The 18,812-nt window shown below is 38.9% G+C and overlaps 1 protein-coding gene across 5 annotated transcripts in view; it reads right to left on the bottom strand.

Moving 5' to 3' along the window:
* Nucleotides 1-5,815: 5,815 nt before the first annotated feature.
* wt1b (WT1 transcription factor b) overlaps nucleotides 5,816-18,812 on the bottom strand; it is a 31,310-nt gene continuing 18,313 nt past the window's right edge. Inside the window, exons 1-9 of one of the 5 annotated variants that reach the window (XM_041985480.1) lie at nucleotides 13,066-13,855; nucleotides 11,573-11,695; nucleotides 10,655-10,754; nucleotides 9,345-9,425; nucleotides 8,531-8,636; nucleotides 8,284-8,431; nucleotides 8,108-8,197; nucleotides 6,799-6,882; nucleotides 5,816-6,640 (exon numbers count right to left, since the gene is read on the bottom strand). In XM_041985480.1, the coding sequence (XP_041841414.1) occupies nucleotides 6,519-6,640; nucleotides 6,799-6,882; nucleotides 8,108-8,197; nucleotides 8,284-8,431; nucleotides 8,531-8,636; nucleotides 9,345-9,425; nucleotides 10,655-10,754; nucleotides 11,573-11,695; nucleotides 13,066-13,483 (1,272 nt within the window). In that variant the 5' untranslated portion in view covers nucleotides 13,484-13,855 and the 3' untranslated portion in view covers nucleotides 5,816-6,518. Of the gene's footprint in view, nucleotides 6,641-6,789; nucleotides 6,883-8,107; nucleotides 8,198-8,283; nucleotides 8,432-8,530; nucleotides 8,637-9,344; nucleotides 9,426-10,654; nucleotides 10,755-11,572; nucleotides 11,696-13,065; nucleotides 13,856-18,812 lie in introns of those variants that run through there. The other 4 variants (XM_041985472.1, XM_041985463.1, XM_041985495.1 and 1 more) reach the window with 4 other exon arrangements.

Raw genomic sequence — 18,812 nt, 5'->3', positions numbered from 1 at the left:
AATTTTGCTGCATATGGTAATCACTCATATATACTCATATAATAATCACATGTATATTCAGTTTTCTTTATTCATGTATTATTGTTAATCCATTCACTATTACGTGTTCATATTGTGTGTTCTCATTTTACAGAATACTGAAGTTACAGTTTTCATTGTGTATGCGTGTGTGAGGTCAGACTGACCACTTTCATCCCAGAGCTCTGATATGGCAGAGTTGAGACTGGTTTTCGCACCTGCTAGATAGCAATAGTTGTTTGGGATATCAGCTTGTTGTGGTGTGTGGGCTTTGTCTGAAAACTAAAAGAAAGTGGCGCCACTCAGTCTTCTATTCCTCATTTATTATTTTGCTGTTTGACCTTCAGCTGGGAACCAGCTGAATAAAACAGTTTTTCTCTGATGAATCCCCAGAGTCTCTCCCGACTTCACGCAAGTCGGGACGACCACTCTCATAACTTGCAAGTAATTCTTTATTCAATACTTCTCCTGTAAATAAACCTTATATACTTTTACTCATTCCAGACTCTTTGTAATTTTTCTACAACAATAGGCCAAAAATTGTAAGATAACATACTTTATCATTTTTTTCTTCACACTGCCTAGCATTCAAAGTAGTAACACCATCACTGTCATTATTATATTGCAATAGTCTGGCAATCACCTTTATTTCTCACCTACACAGAAGTTGTATATTCAACAAGGACAATGCAAACAGTCCCTAATACAAAGGACTTTGCAGTCGTATCTTGAAGGGAATATATAATATGCCATATTGTACTGTCACAAAATGCTCATGGTGGGTATCTTTTGGGCTTCTTGTGATAGGATTTATCTCATCATACACATACAAGTTCCCTAAGCCCACCTAGAGACCAAAAATATTGCTTTAGTGTTAACATATCCGTCAGATGGGAATCAAACCTTTAAATTCAAATTGCAATCAAAGATCTTTGTGTTTAATGGATGAATTTTCCAGTGTTTTCATGTGATCATCCATCTAGAAAAACTTATTAGAAGAGTGTGAAGTGTATCCATTCTCATTGCATAATGAGCACCTGAATGTCAAATCATTTCCAGTCTAGGTTGAATCACATAATTATCTCTTATATTTCACACTTGATTGTATATATTTTTGGCAAGTTAATAAAAACTTATTTGGGATCACTCCAGCTGACTTTTTTAAAAGAAGTGTGTTGTAAAATTTAAGTGGAGGAAGTGGAGTTCATTAAAAATACTGTTTGACAGTTAGGTGGGTAAATAAATGTGAGAAACTTTTCTACTGGTTATAAGCTATTTGAGGGCTTCATTTGGATGAAATTATCTTCTTTAATTCTAATATGCATCCTTAATACCAAAACCACCTTCTGTCTTCATGCTGGCCACGCGGTTGTAAATGTATGTCATGTGAATGTAGGCTAATTCAGTGCCTTGCATGTTTCTACTTCTGTACAATGAAGCTTGAAGCAATGCATCAATCTTTCATATAATGTCAGATAAAATGGTTTTCCTTCTTCTTTCTCATCAAAGGACTTTACACCTCCTAGTGGTGGAGATACAGAAGAGGACTCAACCTTGTACCCCCTTTTTTTATAAAAGAACTCCACTTTCTGCACATCTTTCATCATGAGTTTTTATGCGCCATCAACACTGTGTAGATAAGGAATCGTCCATTAATGACTACACAATTAGAGAGAAGACTTTAAAGAGCAGTAGATTTCAATTTAGGAACCATAAACCTAGTGAGTTGGTAACTAATTGTAACTGCCTCTTGAGAAATAGGAGCCCGAAGGCTGAGGTCAGGATGACTCAAAATCAATTTCAAACAGCTTTTATATGGCTGCATCAGTCACACACTCATTCTGACAGGCTGCTGCATATTTTATGTGATTTTCACAGCGAGAAACTTTTCAAGTTTTAATTAAGAGATGAGTTGCCCACAGTTAAGTTGTTTTGGAGTCCATGACACTTAGGGTGGAGACAGCGTTATCCCAGGGAGACATGATATCTTTGGACAAAACGGCTCTCTCGCTCCATTTGTCAGCGTTTGCCTCCATCTTTCCCGGGTTCTCTCTCCCCATATTTCAGCATCTGGACACCTTTGGGATAGCGGGGAGGAGTGGGGAGATGAGACCTTTCCCATCCCACTATTCCCCAGGGAGCTTGAGTTGGTTTGTGATCTTGTATCTCACATGATAGAGACACATCTAATCCTGTTAGGGATTAAAATCTTCTTGTGGAATTGAGGAGACAACAGGAATGGGAAAAGAGAAAAAGATTAAAGGCGCAATGTTTGAGAAGGGAGGGGAATATCGGTCCCTATTTGCAGGCCCACATATTGCTTTTGGGTTAGCGTATACATGTATGTGCGTTTGTATTTCTGTGCCTGTGTGTACTCTCATGGGATCATTCCGGCTGTTGCCTCCATATCTGACAGCCTCCTTTCAAGGTGTTTTCCCCTTGCTGTCTTTCTGTATCGGCTCCATCTCTGCTCCCTGAGTGAGAAAGTTTACCCTCTAGGCCCCATCTGAGCTCCAGGCCCCCAAGGCCTCTGCATTCCCAAAGTCCCTACACACTGGAGCCCCTCAGGCTCCCTGCTATACCATAGGGAATACCCCCAAGAACGCTAAGGCCCCTCAGACTGCAAAGCAGCAGCTCTGCACAAGAGAGCTAGCCCGAGGGAAGGGTGAATGCTGTCTGGGAATACAACTAAAACATGCTTCACCTAATACACGAACATTCCCTGATAGCGCCTCCTGTTGGTACAGCGTTGTTTTTACATCAGACCTCCTTGCAATTTTGTTAATTTTCCTCTCTGGGGCCTTGACCTTGTTAATAGGTCCCTGGGGTTCATAGAGGCCTGTGTACTACATGTGCACTGACCTTTTCAGTTCCTGGGGTCAAAGAATGTCTCCTTGGCCTAAAGAATCACCACAGGAGCTGGATACTGGATACACATGAGACTTAAACAAATGGCATAGGTAAGCAAAATGATTCCTTGTAAATATCACATGATAGAAAACGTTCATTATCAAACGTAACACAAAAAAACTGTTAAGTGTCAATGCTGATGCTGATATGAAATACACTAAGCTTGTTTTTTTTGTTTTTTTTTTTACCATGAATGTATATCACTCTTGTATTCAAAAAGAAATCTTTATGGGGCTGTGGCTTTGGAGGATGTGAAGCTAGCAGGCCTGCTGTCCTACAGATGTCTTGGGTAGTGCGTTACCAGGTGTACGTCACCTGAGATTACCCACGCTGACACCCCTTTAAGGCAAACAGCCAGCAGTACAGCTGAGGGGGCATCTGGTGGCGTGTGTGCATGCGAGAGTATGTGTGTTCATGCATTCAGATAGGCGATAAGATTTGATAGGATGGGATATTCTGTACAACACATTGATAGTGTTAGTGGATAATAACACATCTTCCTGCAATGTTCTCTTGGAAATGTTCTTATTCATAAGTAATTTAGTCAATCGAGGATCTCAATAGAGGCTTGAGGTCAGTCTCTTTTTTACATGTGCGTGATAATGATGGTAGTAATGACTGAGGACATTTAAAGCATCAGTTCTTCATACTCTTCACAGCCTTTGCAGTCTCTTATTAAGAGTGAACTGAAGTGAGTAAAATGTTCAACTCTGCTGTCCCTCTGATCTTCCTCTGCTTCCAATGCCCCTGCAGAGAGAGAACAAAGAGAAGCCTTTCCTAATCAAAGTGCATTGGATTAAGAAGCAGGAAAAAAAAACCTGAACATCACAGAGATAGTACCTCACAGCCATTATGTGAATTGGAAAACAACCTGAATCACTGCTTCCAATGAGCTGTCTGTGACCCTGAAATAGGAGAAAGGCATTTTAATCTTTGTTAGCTCGGCAAGTGTAAAGGAAAAGAAGTAGAGCAGGTGCAAATATGAGCACGTGTTGTACTGTAAGTGTGCTTCTCTTTACTGTCCAACAGCTACAGTGCTGTCAGAAGGTTTGACAGCCTTATAACCTTCATTTTCTGAATTTCTGTGTAAAACTGACACGAAACCTCACCAGCTTTAAATGGAAATCCTAAAAGTAGATGGCTACTTGGTCATTCTCTTAATTAGTAAAAGGATTTTAAACTATACATTGTGAGGGGCAAAAGTGTGTAAACCTTTAAGGACTGCTCTCCTTTAGCATCCACTAACTTGGAGAAATTTTAGATCAGAACTTTGACTTTGACTTTCTGGCCATTTCTAAACATTAATGGTACTGTTTAATCTTTCTGCTGCAGGACATCTTGTGTGTTTTGGGTCATTCTCTTACTGCATTATTCATTCTCAGGTCAGATTCATAGAAAGGTGCGGTATATTTTTCCTTTAGAATTCCTGCTATAATTCAGAATTGACTGTCCCAGTAATGTCAGCTAACTACCCTGGTCCAGATGTTGCAAAACAGGCCCAAAACACAGCACAAGTTTCACAAAACAAGATAACGCTGAAGTGCAATTATTTCCTTTCTCCAGAGATTGCACTTATCAACATGAAAATTCAGTTTTCGTTCTAATCTATTTTGTCCACAAGATGTTTTTCCAAAAGTCTTTTGGCCAATCCAGACAGTTTTTAATTATCTGCAGACTGATGTTCTTTTTGGAGAGCTTTGGCTTTTTACATTACCCGTTATGTTTTGTGTTCTTCTGATGCTGGACTCATGAACATTTCCCAATATGAAAGAGATCGTTAGTTATGTAGAAGTTATCATGGATTCTTTTGTTGGTCAGATAATCCTAGAAAGTGTAATAATTGTCTTATAATGTATTATATTCATATAGAGTGAGCCTGCTTGTTTAGAGATGGTTGTTCCATTTTTAATGTTTTATGATGCTTAGACTGATTGCCATCCTGTTATCTAAAAACACCTGACTCTTATTAAACCTCCAAATTTCATTATCATCCCATAGGTTAAATACATTTACAAATATTAAAAGCAGATGTTTTTATCAATAAATGGATTATCAAGTCCAGTATTTTTGCTTCATTTGTTTGATTTGGTTCTAGTTTTCTTTTTTTTAAGACTTGTGATGAAAATACAATGATATTTGAAGTAATATTTATTCATAAATGTTACAGTTCATGAACTTGAAAACACCACTATAGAGCTCCTAAGCTTGTATGTGCAGCTTTACATTGCTCTTCCAAATACATGATAAATTAGCCCACAGAGCTGTACAACAGCTCTTTCAGCCCACACTGAGTCATATTTTATTAACATACCTGCAGCAGCTGAATCATCTCATCTTTTATAGTCTTGTACACGAGTCAACACACAACTCCATCCACATCATGTATATTTGATGGACCCAGGTATAGTCTGAACATGCCCTCTTGTTTCTCACTTTCATATACATTACCATATATATTGTGGATGCTCAGTACCACTAAGGGCATGAGTAAAGTGAACATGAACTCTGAGGTGGTAAATCATGAGCAGCGTGAGTCACAGTCCAGCACACACCACAGCTCCAGTCTCGTGTGCTGATCCGAACAGGCTAACACTGCCACCATGTGGCTCAAACATGTAAAGTGCCATTCAAACTGGAGGCTTTGATTTATAATAGGAACGTGCGTGTGTGCATGTGTGAATTTTGGGCCCCACCCTTTGCAAAAAGGGGCAGCCAGTGGAGTACAGCCTGCTGACACTGAGGTATGTGTATTTTTTTAATAAGATTTATTAGGCTCCAGATGTTCCTGGTTATGAAGATGTGTGTTCAAGATTTAGAAAGGTGAGACCTGCACCCTGTCACAGTTACAGAGGGGTGCTGTTTTACTGTCTGTCATCCCCCTCATACACCACCACATCTTATAGGTGGCCTCTTAACCTGACAACACCCACACCTCTTTTGTCTCTCAGCCACAAAAGTACAAACTTTCACCATTTTTTAATTGTATGAATTAACATGAAAATAACATAAAATAGCAAAGGAATGTCTTTAATGGGAAGCAAACAGACCACATATATACAAAGCAGTTTGATGAGTATTGTGTACTTTGAGAATATAGAAATGTTGACATTCCTCAAAACAAAATAAATTCTCAACTTAGTGGGAAAAAGCTACATATTGTCAATTTCCTTAATCCAGTTGGCAAAGTCCAGCACATTTTCATAGTGAGGCAATGTTAACAATCAAAAAAGAAGCCAGTGCACGTGTACAAAAATATCTAAAATAGTGAATCAACGCTTTCTTCTTCTTGCATAAAAAATCTATTCTTGGCTCAGAATCGCTGTGGTATTCTACCCTCTAAAAGTCTGAGGTCTAATGTCACAAAACCATGTCAAGTAATGGTTGAAGTGCATCTTAAAAATCTCGTGGGTCCTCAGTGAGTCTCTTTTCCTGACATCATCTGTCTGACTGAGGCAGGCATCAGCTGTGTTCACCACTTCAGCGAGTCTGGCAAGGCACCATAACTGCTGACCAGGCTCCAGGCGTCTTTCGCTACTAGCTGGCACAACATATTGTCACCTTCCTCTTCATCCTCCTCCTCCTCTCTCTGCTCAGATGGCAGGCTGCAGCTTTGTCAGGTTCCTTTGGTGCATGCTGTGGTGGCGTACCAGCTCGTCAGAGCGGGCAAACTTCTTTTGACAGTTGGACCAGTGGCAGGTAAAAGGCTTCTCACCTGACAAAGAGGGGAGAAACAAAGAAAAACAAGGGGAAACATTGCTTTAGAAGAACAGCTTATGTCATGCTATGAAAAAACTAAAGTCAATTTTAAAACAATCCCCTGGGGAAAAAGATGGAAAGGAAGAAAATAAAAGGTATACGCACTTGTTTTACCTGTATGAGTCCGGGTGTGTGTCTTCAGATGATCTGACCGTGAGAACTTTCTCTGGCAGGTCTCACACTGAAAGGGCTTCACTCCTACACGTAGATGACCGTGGTTGTTGGAGACATGGATGAAAAAAAGTGAGCAGAGAGGATAAACTTTTTAAATGTATGATTATAAAGACTGGCGCTTTAAAAACTTAAATATTTTTACAGCTTCATAACATGGATATGTCTAATTAGACAGTACAGTCATATACACTATTGTTTTAGTTTTGTGATTTAAATTTTTTTAAAGATATGTTCTTTCAGATTAGTTGAAAGTGTACAAAAATGACATTTTAATGTGAAAATTACACAACATATTTTAAAGGTGCGTAGATTCTGGGGCCTGCTAGTGCAGCTTGCAGCTGACTGAATATCCTCTTCCTCATTTTCTATACAGTTTTAAAGAACAGTAGAATAATGTGAAAAGCTTGCAATCAGATGTAGTAGTGTGTTAGTTCCAAGCTACTTTAGAAACACAGCATCAAAATTCCCATTAAAAAAAAAACTATTAGAGGCATATATTATTCAGTCTGCATGATTGTCACGTTCATGGGCGTCATTTAGCTGGTGACCTTGGTTACATGTAAACACATCATGTTATGCAAAATGTTGTCCTTTCCTGGTTGAGTTTATACAATAAAAACCATTGGTTAGGGTTAGAAATCTAAAGCACTTATTCACTGTCGGGAAAACAAACATGGTCAGGCCTAAAACATACAACACATAAAACACATACTGTATTTTCCGGGCTATAAGTCGCACTTTCCTTCATAGTCTGGCTGGCCCTGCTACTTATAGTCAGGTGCTACTAGTAATTTAGCAGAATTTGGTGGAGTTGTTCAGAAATTGACACCGGATACCTTTTCAGCCTGTTGTAGTTTATTCACTTGCCCTTTCAGAATAAATGTTTGTTCTTGGTCATAGATTTTGTGAAATACATTTTCTGAATAAGTGTGACTTATATGTATGTTTTTTCCTCTTCATGATGCATTTTATGACTGATGCTCAGAATCACTGTGGTCTTCTACAGTTTAAAGTCTGATGTCTAATGTCACAAAACCATACCAAGTAAGGTTGTAACTATTACAATGTCAATGTCACCCTTGTGAAAAGCATTTATATTCACATTTTAAAGGCAGGTCTTCTCACAACCGCTAGAGGCTGCATATTTTTCAAAGATAATAATAGATGGTTTCTTTCTACATGAACTATGACCAATGGACGCATTTCAGAAAAGACTGGCTCCCTACGCAAATACAATTACTAAGTGTACCTGTGTGCCTCCGCTGGTGTCGCTTTAACTGGTCTGAGCGAGAGAATCTGCGTCCACATTCTGTGACATCACACTGGTAAGGCTTCTCTCCTGCAAAATAATACCCCATACCATGTCTTCATCATTACAATTAGGTCTGAAAAGAAGAAAGTAGGAAATCTTCTTATTTTTCTCACCTGTGTGTTTCCGACCATGCATCTGCAGATGTGACAGTTTAAAGTATCTCTTGCTGCAGCCGGGATACATACACATGAAAGGACGCTTCTCGCCAGGCTCTGAGGACCTTGCAACTGGAGGAGCTACAGTAGGTACCCGTCTGACATCCTTTGGTAAAGACAAGAACAGAGCAGAGCATAGTCAAAATTTTCATTTACATACTAATTTATTACACATGCATTACTGATTTTGAATTATCTGACTGACCTGAAGTCCTCTGAAGACACCGTGAGTGTGTATGTGGTACTGAGCGCTGACAAGCATAGGTGTGGTAGTGGCTGCAGGGTCACTGTCATAACTGGTTGCATGGCCACTAGTGAAATAATTACATGATAATAAAAACACAGGTTAAGTGAATCTGTACCACAGGCAAAAAAGGTGCACGTTTTCAAGCGGATTTGATCTATTATATAAAACTAAAGCAGTATTTCTGACTTAAATTCAACATAACCTCAAATAAAACATGTTCCTCACTCAGCTTCCCATTTGCAGTTATGGCCTACATGAGCGGTCTTTGCTAAAAACATAACTGTTGTTATTTTATGTAAGAGATTCTCCCACTCATGCAGAAAGGACTAAGAAACAGGAGTAAGGAAAAGGCCATGTTACATGTGATAGCTGCCAAACAGAATTTAAGCACATCTGAGACAGAAAATGATGATTGTTCATGTGTTGCTTGGTCAGTATTAAAAGATGTTACCAAACCACGGCAACAATTCTGCATCCAGTAAAAAAAAAAAAAAAAGAACTTGTTATTGTTATGAAAAATCTCAAAGAAGCAATACTTCTTCAAGAGGTGAGCCTAAAACCTTATAGCATACAGTGGAAGTACAAAACATGATTGAGCTGTTCTTCTTGCCCTGTTTTCCCTAGGCAGTAGGCCAACAGCCATCTGGTCTAATCCTCCTCCTTTTCCTCCTCCCCATGCTCAGCACAACCACACAAACACTTGTCAAAACTGAAAAATACAGCATGTTATTTAAAAAAACTGAAAATTAAATAGAGGGAAAAAAAGGTTCACCTCTTCACAGAAGACGCCAGGGTATTCATTTGGTTCCATGTGACGCATTCCAGCTGAGATGCCATTTGGTACAGGTTATCGCTGAGTAAAACATAAAATAAGATGTTTTTCTGTTTCAGTTGGATTGTGACTTTTTAAGGGGGAAAAACATAATGAACTAATGTAAAGAAGGTTCATGAACCTGATCAATTTTTTTTGGTTTTATTATTTGGGAATCTTACAATCAAAAAATGAGAGGTAACATTTAGGTTCCTCTTCCCATTTCTCTTCCCTTGTAGGGAAAATGAAGATGTTGCATTTAGGGGAAATCCACATGGTTGGCTTATTAACACATCCTATCCACCCACCAGTCTCCTCTCTGGCCTCATTAAAAACACAGGCACTGAGCCAGTCTTTACCTTGGCACACTTACACACAAACACAGAAACGCATACACTTAAGGATGTGGTTCTGTGATCTGTGGGGGTGAGTGTCTCCGTGCCTAGTACACCCTGGAGCAGAGCATGACATCACTCTGTCCTCGGCATCATTAATGGCGGGAAACAGTTTTGGGGGAATTCTGGACGGCATTCCTTGAGAAGTCCTTGAGGGAAGGCTCGTGATGGTTCGCTAATCAGCTCTGAACAATGTTAAACTGTGGAAAGGCTCACTGATATCTGACATATATACACTGTGTGTATCAGCATGTACGTGCGTGTGCATGTTTCTGTTTGTTTGAGTGTTTCCAGTTCATGCCATGAGCTCCAACACCAGCACAGTCTTCCCTCCGCTTATCAGCTGCTGTCCCAGTATTTGGGTTGCACATGTTCCTTTTCTCCAACAACATCTCAAGCCGGCATTTAAAGAATTTCATCCTAATTTACTGTTTGAGATGTTTTACATCAAAATGAAAACAAGTTGAAGGCACATTTGGATGTTCAAATAAGCAGATTTCCAGCTTCCTCTCCCATCGCACAGTCCTCACTTTCACTGAACATGTCTCTTTTACTTGTCTCCTCATTTTTCCTCGGGGTGGACTCAGATACATCAGCAGTACATCACTCTGTGTTTGTTTTGGCCTGCTGAGCACCAGTGGGCAGCACTTAACCTCAGAACAAACGAGTATTCACAAACCAGACAGTGTCGATGAGAATGCAAAGCTAAACGTGGGATCAGAGAGAGTTCACACTTCTAAGAATTACCAGCAAGTGGTGTAAGTGGAAAGCATCTGACAAACTTTGAGGCAGAGTGGAATTGTGTGGAAGGGGGATTCAAGGTGGAGTGTGTCAAATATAGGAGAATTAAATGCATGCAAGGAGAAGTGATTATACCTGTTGTAGTTTCTCAGCAGCAGAGCTTGGCTGCTTGGACAAGATTCTGAAGGATTGTGACAACCAAACATGGGATTAGGCGCTGGGTATTGCTGGTCAACTAAGCAGAAGAAAATATAAAAATTGTCAAAATAAGGCCACAATTGTTAGTTATTTACATAATCAGCTTGTATGTAAGCATTTTCTCTTAATCAAAACAGAAAGATGGGAAAGCTGACACATTCACAATGCCTTATTTGTCTACCTTATTGTATGAAACATTGATTCTCAGTTAGTTTATGTAAACACAAAAAATACAAGAAGTAGTTCATCTAAAGCACTTTTGGTTAGAGAGACTGCTTCTGCAAAAACTCAGTTATAAAATCATTGCTCATTGATTTTCTGTGCTGCACATTATCCCACAACAGCTTAATAACTAAATTTTTTTATTTATTAAAAATAAGACCATCTTTTTGGGCATATAATAGATTTAAAAAATATTCATTTATATTTTAGGTTTGCTTTTCTTGGGACACACATATACAGTGAAATATTTATGTACAATGAATGAATTAATTAGTTAATTTCAGTGGCACACATAGCTCCTCTTCGCATGGAGGTCAATGAGAAATACTGGTGCTTTTCTGGTTCATATAGTTTACTGGTCCCTAGACAGTTTTTGACATTCCAACAGAGTCACATAAAGCTATTTCCTCAAGTTGTAATTTCCAAAGTCATTAAGGAAGACTTTGTTTATGTGTGCCTGCGGATATGAATGTGTGTGCAGACAGATATGAAGAGAAATGAAGGAAAATGGATGTTAGCGATAGTGTTTTGATATGAAAAATGATGGGTTACTTATATAACCTTGCTAAGACACAACAGTTTTCCAGTCTGTGAATCAATTTAGTGAAAACACGTCAGGGTGCAGACAGTTACCTATGTTGTTTGGCGGTGACAGCGTGTCCTCGTGCCTGAAGGACAGACTGGAGAGCTGAGGGGTGTGGTGAGATGGTGTGTGACCATAACTGGGATTGCTGTCTAAACCCACTGCTCCATAACCTGAGAGAAAAACACCAGACATAAAGTTATGTTATTTTACCTTATTCACCCTCTTATGACTGTATTATCACAGTTAAAGTTTTTTTGCAGCTGATCAGTAATCAATTTCCCCCCAGTAGTTGCTCTTAGTGCCATGTGGAGACATTCATCACAACATAAAATATTCTTCCCTTGTAACATGTTCCTTTTCCCCTATCTATCCTTGGCCTTGCGGTTGCAATATTTATGGCAGGTGGAAAAAGAAATTTGGCAAACTGACGGCAGACAGACTGAAAATGAGCTACTGCAGAATATGTTTAGTTAAAAAAACAAAGAAGATTTAGGGGTTATGATTTACATTTAACAAAACTAAAATACGGTTGTTGCTAAACTAATTCCAATTATTTCTGAGCAGTCTATAGCAACACACATGACAGGTTTGAAAAGAAGCTGTTTATTTTATATGCACACAAATAGTGTGCCATATCCAGAGTCAGGCCCAAGTGGTATGTTACAAAGTTTCTTAGAAAAATTACTCATCAACTCAAATTCCTGCAGCTTGCAGAACGCTATATTTTCTATTTTATCACTTCACCAGAAACAACTTTCCACTGAGCAAACAGATCACTTCTGCACACGCTGGCAGTCACATTAGTAGACCCACAGGCTTAAACCCAAGCAATGGAGGTAGCAGTAAGGCAGACACTTCATCTTAATGAAGAAAATGTCATGCCAAAGTCTGGGACTTTACATAATAACAGCTGAAGTACACTTTATAAATTTAGATTACATTAAGTCTTGTTGCTTTTCGAATAAAGAAAAAAAATGTTTTTCCCTTCTCATTTTAACAGAGAAAGTTGTTTTGTAGCTTAACTCAGGAGTTGAGGTGAAAAGGTTCTTTTTGACTCACACTCAATGAGTGAGAGGCTTTTTTAAGTTACTTGTAAAATATAAAACAACACTAACCTCAAAACTAAGAAATTTTAACATTGTAGATCATTTAATGATGGCTGCTTTTAGCTGGTTACTTTTAATTCATCCGTTAAATTAAAATATGTTCCCAGCTTTTCATGCAGTAATAATATACTTCATATGTGCATTTTCTAAGTCATTTTTTTGTAATATGACTACAGTGTAAATTGAACCCCGGAATAGATGCTGTGACATTTGTTGTAATCCAGAATGACCTAGTTCAGCACATAACATCCTGCTCAGACACAGTATTGACAGCATGGAGCTACAACAAGAAAACTTTCAACAGGAAGTGTAGAAATCTTGGCTTGATATTATTGGTGAATGATAATAGCTGTTCACAAAAGCTTTCATGTTTAACAACTCCAGCATGAAGCTTATGAGAGAAGACAGAGGTGGGACTGGTAATACATGCTTACCCTGGTTCCTGGGAGCAGGGGGGCTGTCCACACAGGAGGGCAGGTAGGCTCCGTTGGGAAACATCCTTGTTTGACTTGCAGTTGGCTCTCCAAAGGTGCCGACCCGACAAGGGCCGGGTCCTGTGAACTGGCCAGAGAAATGCACAGTGAAGGCCCCGAGTCCACAGTGAGGGTCATCTACTGGGTCAGCGGTTCCCCAGCCTGGCTCCTGCTTGATGAGGGAGGGGTGAGAGTTCAGGGAGTTATAGGGTGAGCCAGGATGGAGGTCCAGCAACTGAGTCCATTGGCCACCACCAACAGACATCCCACATCCACCACCTGCTCCTGGTAAGGATGGCACAGGAGGTACTGGTGATAAGAGGGTCAGATCGCGAACATCTGACCCCACTGACATGGCTCCACACGTCTCAGTCAGCATTAGTGAATACACTTTAAGACAGTCCAAACAAAAATTATTGTACTCCAGTAAAACACACAGCTGGAAAATTAAAACGTCAGACAGTAATAAACTCCTAAGACGGCTTTAAAAAGAAAAAGAAAAAAAAAAGTATACTATCTGAGGATACAAGTAGCATGAAGCCAAGTCTCCTGCAAAAACAAACATGAATGCTCACACTACAGGAGCCATCTTCCCTGCTTTATGTGATGGAGAGAACAATGAAATTAACTGATGACCAAAATCTGGATGCCAAGTGTGAAGTTCCGGGGGTACCTGTCGAAAATTTAGGATGAGAATCTGTGAGGTTCACTGTGCCTGGTTGCTCTTTCTCTATAATGTCTGACTCCCCTTATTCTCCAGAAGGCTGAAATACTGCATAACTCAGAGCAGGGGGAGGAGCAAGACATGCTGAGAAGAGGATGACTCTTTTGCTTTGCAACAGCCAGTACAAGCTGCACATCTGAGTGATTCTGACTAATGTTAAAGTTGCATTAGAGTGTGTTGTTTGTTTGGGTTGAAGTGTTGCTCCTCTTGAGCAAGTAAGTGTACATGAGTAATTCTGTAAATGAGGGACATCATAACACAGTATAAACAGTGTTTTTATTCTTATTAATCGTGTTATCTATGTTTTCACACATAATTTAGTCATAAAATGTTTTAGGTCAATTCAAAGTCTCCAGTATGTATAGAGAAAAGTTTTGAAATGTGAACGAACTGTTTAATGGAAATCAAACATGTAATTCAAACTTAACAAAATCCTTTAAACATGCACTTCAAAAACTAAAAACTTGGGTTATCTTTACACTTCTGACATGAGCCCCTCTGTCATGGTTTTATCATCAGACATAATTTTCAGACTCCTCTGACTAATCTCTTCTCGGAAACGTGTTTTTAAAATAAGTTACTAACTGGGAAAAGTGACAATCTGGAAGAAAGAAAAGAGAAGAATAAAAAAATCTGTCAGAAGCTAAAAAAGAAGCCCATTGCATTGTTTACTAGTGAAGCATTTCTGCAGGTGCATGGGTTTGTTTTTTTATTTTACCCCAGCTATTCTGAGGATTTTTTTCTTCTGTTGATGCTCAGCAAACAACACTGCTGGTTTTATTATACACATTAGAGAACAATTGTGACTTGAAATGTAAAAATGTAAATAATAATAATGATAATATGCTCTTTATTTTCCCATTTAGGACTGCTTTGCTAAAGGTAGCTCCCACAAAGCGCACAGCTTTGGAGCACAGCCACATCACACAAAAGGATAATTATTTATCAGTAGAGGAGTTTGTGTGTGTGTGTGTGTGTGTGTGTGTGTGTGTGTGTGTGTGTGTGTGTGTGTGTGTGTGTGTGTGTGTGTGTGTGTGTGTGTGTGTGTGTGTGTGTGTGTGTGTGTGTGTGTGAATCATTAAGACACAGGGGTTTTGACCTTAACTTGAGCACAGCTCAAAGTGAAACTACATAGGAATGCAGCAGCTTCAATAAGCTCATAAAATCAGGACAGCTGTTGTGGATCTTTTCACAATATATTTGTCAGATCAACACTCCACTTCCCCTTTTTTATAAAAATATGCTTGAAAGATTATATTATGTTACAAATAAATGTTCTTTTCCAGAGCAAAATATAACATTGCTTATTTTGATGTGTAATGTTCAGTTACAGCCTTGGATGAGGCCACTGTAACCCTGAAACTTTGGTACTTCATATGAGGCTTTTCAGTGTTATTTTATTTATAATTTTAGGGAACATGGATTTAAGTTAATGTGTTATTGCCTTTCAACTTAATAATGCACTTCCCTTTACAGTTTACAAATATAATCTGGATTATTTAACTCCCTGAAATATATGGAGATACTTTAGAATACCATTTAAAATATAACATGCAAACTTATCCAACAGTGAAAGCAAAAATGTATTCATATAATGTAATAAGAAATATGAACATTAATTCATCCTGTACACAATTACAATTAAATTTATGCTGCAAACAGATTAAACCAAGAAATTGACTCTGCATATATTGTTTATTTTGGGAAAACTTAGGTTAAAATTAAGCTTGATGACTTTCAGGACCTAATTTCTAAGATGATTGCATTTACTTTCATGGAATAAAGTCCTCCCACTTTGGTTCCAGTTAAATTGGTGTGAACGCTGACTGGTTTGCCAGAAAGCACCAAAGTTCTGAGACTCCAGAAAGGAAATGGAGCTGAAACCAGAACCGACAGACAGTGTCTGTCTGAAAGTGTATACAGTGCACACACTCTGAACCAAGAGGAGCTTCATAAGTGGAAGCCATGGAAGACACCCCTACTGAAAGAAAAGTATAAAGTATTTTTGTTAAAATGTTCAGAGGCCAGAGAAAACTGAGGAAGACCTGTTTGGGAATGTAGTGCATGATTGGCATTTAATGGTATGATATGACTCCCATAAGAAAAAAAAGAGATCAGTATGGTGCTGTTGGACTGCTTTGTCGCCTCTGCTAAAGTACACAACAATTTCATGGAAAGTGCAAGAAAATGCTCATGCTGCTGATAGTATTATTGAGAGGGACAGTGTGTGAGAAACTGCCAATTGCTTAATATTCAGTGGACATGAACAAGAACAAATGTAACAGGAACAAAAGCCTCATGCTCTTTGTTGTTTCAAAGAATTTTCTCAACTCTTCTTTTGGATGAGCTTTGACACTGAGATTTAATACATTTATGGACAAATTTCCAACTGCTGTTAAAATTTCACCACAAATTTATACACGTATAAGGCTGGGGATGGTGTTGAGCAGATGAAGAGTATAAACAGTGTCTGTCATCACCATCTGGAATATAGTTTAGGATTCTGCTGAACACTGCTGACCCCTAAATCAACTTAAAAAGAAGTGGTGTCTAGGGGGAGGGGCACTTGTAGCGGACAATGAAAAAAAAAGAAGCGACACAGCTAGGGAAGTCACTGTAAGAGTGATGAAATCAGCTGGCAAAGTGCTGAAGTGGCTCGACACAGATCGTTGTTGACTGTCACTGTTGCTAAATTTCAAACACAAGTTCTTCAAAACACACTTAATATGTGTTGTGTTATCAGACAGTTTTGTACAGCGAAAGGGATTGTCTGAGCAGTTCTGATGGCATCCATTACAGTGGTCATAACCTTACAAACTCCCCTAAAAGTTACACACAGATCTTTCTGGGAGGTTTGTGACTACAGAGACGATTAAGTGCAGTCTAACTGATTCTATTCCTGGAAATAAACAAGTGCAAAGGCAGTCTCATCCCTGAGGAACATCCTAACATTCACAGGATGTCCACGTAGCCGATTTGAAAATAGTTACGAGTAAAATTAATTTCTCCCAAAACAACTCTAAAAATCCTCTGTGGTCCACCCATCACAAACAAATACAAACTAAACTAATGTACTTCATGGACAAAAGGTTGTGGCACAGTTAAAAGTATCTTTCCAAAAAAACAGAGGGAGAAAAAAGGAAATGCAGCGCCTCTGAGCCAAGGCAAATGCTGGCCGTGCCTTCCACAGAGGAGTCTTTAGCGGGGATTCATCAAAGGTGACAGGGCCGGGAGAAAACAACCCCTTCAGGGCCTAAGACGAATGGCAGCCCCCAAATACACTCATTCTTTAGATCAATCTCTGGTTAACTCAGAGTTTAAAACAACATCACTTTGCAGAAAAAGGGAAATGGTCAATACTGCCTCTGACCCTTAACAAGAAATACACAAGTCTGACATTTCTGCAGCATAGTGACTAAGAGGGAATTTGAGAAGGGTATGTTTTGGCCAGGAAAATTCATGATAAAATACCCAGAACTTTTGAGAAATAAGCTATTTTATTTTATTTATTTATTTCCTATTTTAATAAACATCTGTATTTATGCAATTGCATGAAGATAGACGGGTTGCACATCAGTTTTTATTTTGAGTCATGAAATTGCTGATTTAAAGTAACATGATTTGTTTGCATTTCTAAACAAATTGATAGTCAGTATTAAAACGGCTGTGAAATGATTATCAAAACAGTCTGCAGGAGACCAGAGAGCAACAGGTGGTGTTTGGATGTGCTGACAGGAGCACAAAAAAAGCCTGTTCCTTCACTTTTCTAAAGTGGGCATAAAAACAAGATGATAACAAACCCAACAGCAATGTGGTGTCACGTTTAATCATTTCCCTTATTTGTCTGCGGACTTTTGGATACTGATACAACTGACAATATAACTCAGGCAAAACTATATTCTTCTGTCTTCCTGTGTTGATTTCAGTAACCTTCGCAAGTGCACTGTGAGATGAACATGTTGGCCATCATTGGGTGTTGCTAATTTAAACATAAAAGAAACTCTTAAAAACAAACTGCTATAAACAACACATTCCTCTTGGGATAAGGATTCAGAAAGAAAATAACAGTTGCCAGTTTTTTAATAATCCCATATCAACTCAGCGCTCTTCAAAGTGTGGCATATCAGAGGGCGATAAGAAGCAGAGCACAGAGAGAACGATAAGTCCGTGGCTTTTGTGTCAGGCTCAACACTGCTCCTGTGATGTTCCACACACACACAAACACACACACACACACACACACACACACACACACACACACACACACACACACACACACACACACACACACACACAGTCCACTTCTTGTTGATTTTATTCTCTACCCTCCATCAGCAAACCCACAATATCCATTGCTTGGGTATTAATTTAAGTCAGTAAATGCTCCTGGATCGCATGTGAGAATATGTGTAAACAGAGCATGTAAAAAATTATCACATGCAGAAAATCTTCTTAAAAAATGTAAATAAAAAGAAAACAGGAATGTTATTGACGTCAACAAAAAGTCTGCATTACTTGCTTGTGATTCAGTCTGATGGATTTTTTTCCCCCCATTGAAGCCATCACTGATTTGCTTGTCAATATCATGGCTGCACCCATCTAAAGATAATTTAAGGTTATATATAATATCAGGACAAACCATACTGAAATGACTTGTGCAACAAATTTTACATGCATTAATACAGAAAATAAAAATTACCTTAAAAATTATATGCTACGATCAATCCATCAATTTTCTATATCTTCAATCAAATCAAAGTCTGGTCCAAAGGGGGCTGGAACCTATCCCAACTGCTATCAGGCAAGAGGCAGGGTTCGCCCTGGACAGGTCACTAATCCAAAACAGGACCTGATGTGCCGGGATTCTTTTTTGGAAATTATGTGTGCCACATCGTCTAAAGTAAAGAGAGATCTCTGCTGTTAGGGGTGAATTACTGCCTGTCAAACTAGAAAGATGCAAAGGTATCATCAATACTGATTTATA

Source organism: Melanotaenia boesemani, chromosome 1, assembly GCF_017639745.1.
Source record: "Melanotaenia boesemani isolate fMelBoe1 chromosome 1, fMelBoe1.pri, whole genome shotgun sequence".
Lineage (NCBI taxonomy): Eukaryota > Metazoa > Chordata > Actinopteri > Atheriniformes > Melanotaeniidae > Melanotaenia > Melanotaenia boesemani.
This window is presented reverse-complemented; position numbering and strand designations above follow the sequence as displayed.